We start from the raw sequence: 5,000 nt of genomic DNA on the forward strand, positions 1-5,000 counted from the left end.
AAAGCCATGATACAAGTTAAAAAAGATAAAAAAAAAAAAAAATCAGAAGAATTAAAATCAGTATTAGTATTACAAGAAACCACGTGTATAGAAGCAGGAGGAATAAGAAGAGGATGTGTGTATATGCATAGTAACGTGCCTCGCGTCACGTTACTGAAACACTCAAGGCCACTTCCATGTAAACCTTCCCCCCATAAAAAAAATAACAACACTAATTACAAAACCTCTCAGACTTATGACCGCTACCATGACAGTTGTGACCTTAATGACTAATACTAGACGATTTTACTTAGCAGAAATAAAACTACAGGCAATAATAGACTGCTAATTACGAAGCTTTCCACCCATATGACCCCTAGTATGGCAATTGTGATATTAATGAGTTACACGGGACTATTTAACTGAACAGAAATATAAATAAATAAATGAAAAAAAAAATACATGCAATAAATTATAACTATTCAGGTATCTTGCTGTTCGTGGCGTCTATAGAAATTATGCTTCAAACTTACACCACTCTATAATATGAAGCTTGAACAGAAGTCAGCAGTCTATAGGTGCTAACCCTTTTACTGACAAGACTCACCTCTGTTAATATTCAGAGCATCGTAACGTTTTGCTTAGACACGCAGAATAAGACAAAACAAAAGCTAATTCCGTCTTTCCTAAGCTACAAAGGCTCCTGATGAGAAATTACTGCTAAAATAAATATAAAATAAAACTAAGCAGTTGAAGGTGATTAAGAAAAATGTTCTTTGGCAGTATTAGGGTTAAGAGAAATACAGGAGCTGCAATTATGTAACTGGGAAGTCTCTGCATTGTGAGTATAAAGAAACCTCAGATATACAGTAAGACGCCACGCACTGAGAGAAGAGAAGGCAGAGGCAAGGGATTGAAGGAAGCATTGAGGGCACATCGCGAGGGCTTCTCTGAGTGGTGGGTATGTGGGGGCTACGTGGAGCATCCCAGCATAGTGTGTATAGGACGTCATACATTGAAGTAAACGCAGCAGAGTAGATTATAGGGACGGCGTTGATATAGGACGCTGTACGCCATAGTGGTCTCTCTCTCTCTCTCTCTCTCTCTCTCTCTCTCTCTCTCTCTCTCTCTCTCTCTCTCTCTCTCTCTCTCTCTCTCTCTCTCTCTCCGTGGGCCTTTTTCTTCCTTTTCGTTGCCCTAGGCCAGTGTCTATCTTACATTAAAAAAAAAAATCAATATAGTAAATTAAACTTAGCATAGTAGATATAGGAATTCAGTATGGTAATTTTAGGACGCTGTGGACCAAAGGAAACTCAGCGTAGTAGATGTAGAAACTCGCGTAGTAGACATGCAAACTCAGCGTAATAGACATACAAACTCAGCGTAGTAGATATACAAACTCAGCGTAACAAATATACAAACTCAGAGTAGTAGATATTGGACAGTATGCACCAAATGAAACTCAATAGGGTGCTTTAAAAAATGTGAACTGTTTTTATTAACATACCCGCGTATACATACTCGTATCTCTGCACCCACGAACCGACCATTGATAAAACTCTTGCTATATGAAAAGGTGGTTACTTGAAGCTTCTCTCCCCGCCTTTTCAAATAGTAAGACATGCTCAACTTAAGGTTACAGAGACTTAACAATTTAAAAACCAGGTGCATTTTCTTAAACACATTATGATAGGTATAGTAAGTCAGTATAGTAAATAAAGGAAATACCAGTGAAATACAGAAGCTGGTCCATTGAATCTGTTGAACTAGGTACTAACAACACTAATTATATCAAACGGCAAGCTAAGTATGGTCTTCCTGGAATAGAGAACTTGCATAACATAAGAAAACAGGGAAAGCTGCAAGAAACCATCAGGCCTACACGTGGGAGTCCCAGTATAAAACATACCTACCTATTTCCACCTATCATCCCCATCCATAAATTTGTCTAATCTTTTAAAGCCCCCCTATCGATTCAGTACTAACAACAGCCTGATTACTGAGTCTCTCCCAGTCATCTAGTACTCAGTTGGTGAACCAGTTTTGTTTCATTCATCCACTACTCAATTTGTGAACCAGTTTCTTCCCATCTCGTTTTTAAATCTATCGAACTCCTTTTCCTTGTGCTGTCCGGATCACTGACCCTGAGAATTTCGTTTGTAGCGTGCTGGTAATATTGACAAAAATAAATAAATAAATGACATGGTTCCTACTGTTGATTATTACTCGTGTTTTTAACCGAATAAACTATGTGGTATGTATTTATTGATTTATTTGTTATTTGTTTACTTTATTTATTTATAGGTTATGTCATTCATCCATTCATTCATTTATTCATTCATATGTACTTTAGCTTTGTTTTATTTTGTTTTATTATATTATATTTTGTTATTCCTTTCATCATTTGCTGATTAATCGCATGTTTCCTTCCATCTTTCCTTTGTCGTTGCCATAAACAACCGCAGCAAGTGTATGAGGTTATTTATTTATTTATTTTTTTCACAGCGATAAGCAACAATTCACATCACTAGGAGCAATATATAAAACCTTTATAAACACGTACAAGAAATAAGAGGATAAAAAAGAATAGATTTTGCAGTTTCTAGCCCGTATGATATTTGGAGGTGGCTGTAGAACAAGAAGATACGTCCCAGAGTGCTTAGTGACTGAGGAAATGTGTGACAAAGAGCAGTAAAAGAGTCAATCACATTATTACCAGGTGTTATTGTATTTTCCAGGTATCACACGGTTACCTGCTGTGGAACTCAAACCCTACAGAGACACAGGCAGAGGTCCGTTGGCTACCAGAACTACAGGACGAAGAATTATCAAGCTGCTTTACACTTCCCTCCACGGACACTTGAAAGGATCGTCAGAGGTAAGTACGTACGTTGTCTTGGATTTGTGTGATGTGAAGCTCTGGGGCTTACAGTGATGGTGGCATTAGTACTATGTGAGGGAAAAAGGGGGAAAAAAAAAACAGCGTCCTGTGAGTGTCTGGCGTCACGAGGCCTGAACATAATACGAGCACGCGCTTTTTTTTTTTTTATTTATTTATTTATTTTACTTTATTTATTTATCATTATTATTACTATTTTATGTTCTTTTTTTTTTCGTCCGATCGTCCACGGTTCTGACATAAATAAATGAGTAAATAAATATGAATAAAAATAAACAAAATAAATGAATAAATATTTAAAAGCGAGTTCTATTTACGTTTCATAACATTTAAGGAGTACGTGAAATAGGAAGTTTATATATTCATTATTTTTTTCTGGTACCATACCGTAATCAGCACTCAGGAAATGTGCAATATAATTATTAATGCCAGGCGGCGTGGGAGAGGACGGGTGTGGCACTGTGGGCCTCCCCTGAAGAGCGTAGATTTGTACACAGGAACATAAGAAAACAAGGAGATTGCAGAAGCCAATAAGAGGATCAAAGCAGCCATAAGCAGACTGCAAAAATGCTTTAAGGAGACTGCAAAAGGCTTTCAGGAGATTGGGAAATTCCATAGAGACTGCAAAAGGCCACAAGGAGACTGCAAAAAGCCATGACCTTCAGGAGACTGCAAAAAAAGCTACAAGAAGACCACAGAATCCCTTAAAGAAACTAAAAAAAGGACATAAACTGGAAAAAAGTTAAGACAGAAAAAAAAATGCAAAAGGCCTCAAAAAATAGCAAGACACTAAAGAGATTACTTAAAGCCGAAAAGGTCAAGGAGACTGTAGAAGGCCAGAAGGAAACTGCTAAAAGGCTAAAGAGACTGCAAAAAAAAGTCCAGAAGAAGAACGCAAAAAGGCCAAAGAGACTGCAAAGGCCAATCAGACTGCAAAAAGGCCAGGAGACAACAAAAGGCCAGCATGAAACAGCAAAATTTCCTACAAACACTGTAAAGGACCAATCAGACTGCAGGTCATATAAAAAAGGTAAAGGCCACACGGAGATTGCAAATGACCAAACGTATTGCAAAAAAAGACCTCACAAAAACCACGAAAGACCAAGTTAGCCGTTCGTAAGCAAAAAAAAAAAAAAATAGATAATAATATTTCTATTTATTGATTATTTTTCATTGGACAGCGCGTAGATCAAAAGTCATATGCATCATAATCCAAGTATTGACTGTAGTAGATAAGATGAACACCAGAAGAGGAAAATTCAAGGATAAGAATGTAGAGAAATGATGGACACGGCAAAAAGGGAGAAAAAAAACAAAGAAAATTAACACGCAAGAGAAAGGGAGAGAATACGAAGAGGAAGAAGAAATGGAGGAGGGGGAGGAGGAGGAGGAGGAGGAGTAATGAGAACAGCCGAGAGAGAGAGAGAGAGAGAGAGAGAGAGAGAGAGAGAGAGAGAGAGAGAGAGAGAGAGAGTGTGTGTGTGTGTGGGAAACAAGGCAAATGAGAAGAGAGTCTAAGCTAGGGAAGGAGGAAAGAAGGAGACATCTTCAGCCTCCTCCTCCTCCTCCTCCTCCTCCTCCTCCTCCTCCTCCTCCTCCTCCTCCTCCTCCTCCTCCTCCTCCTCCTCCTCCTCCTCTTCCCCTCCTGGGTTATCTGAATGTTTTTAATTAACTTTGTCTTCAAGTCGTGATCGCCTCGGCCCGCCAGATTACGCCAATGGGATTTAAGCTAATTAGTTCAAATCGAGTCTGTTGAGTGTGGGTGAAGAGGAGATTGGGACCCGGGGAGGCTGGCAGGAGGAGCAGGAGGAGGAGGAGGAGGAGAGGGACTAGGTGAGATGGAGGATGGTTTGAGGTGGAAAAAAAGGAGCAAGAGAGAGAGAGAGAGAGAGAGAGAGAGAGAGAGAGAGAGAGAGAGAGAGAGAGAATTTTAAGTGATAGGCAAGGAAGCGTGGAAATTTAGAAATAGAAAGAAACACGGGGCAGGACATTAGGAAAAAAACTGGAAAAAAAAAAGAAAAAATGTAGTAATAAAGAAAATAAAAGAAATGATTGCCAACGTACCCTCTAGAGTAGAACAAGAAGATGATGGTGGTGATGATGACGATAATGATGGAAAAGA

At 38.8% G+C, this 5,000-nt stretch overlaps 1 protein-coding gene across 1 annotated transcript in view; it reads left to right on the forward strand.

Moving 5' to 3' along the window:
- The window catches only part of LOC135102051 (uncharacterized), an 89,244-nt gene that overhangs the window by 60,636 nt on the left and 23,608 nt on the right, over positions 1-5,000 (forward strand). Inside the window, exon 2 of the mRNA XM_064006705.1 lies at positions 2,718-2,857. Within this exon, the coding sequence (XP_063862775.1) occupies positions 2,718-2,857 (140 nt within the window). The remainder of the gene's footprint in view (positions 1-2,717; positions 2,858-5,000) is intronic.

This window comes from Scylla paramamosain, chromosome 7 (genome assembly GCF_035594125.1).
Source record: "Scylla paramamosain isolate STU-SP2022 chromosome 7, ASM3559412v1, whole genome shotgun sequence".
In the NCBI taxonomy this organism is placed as follows: Eukaryota; Metazoa; Arthropoda; class Malacostraca; order Decapoda; family Portunidae; genus Scylla; species Scylla paramamosain.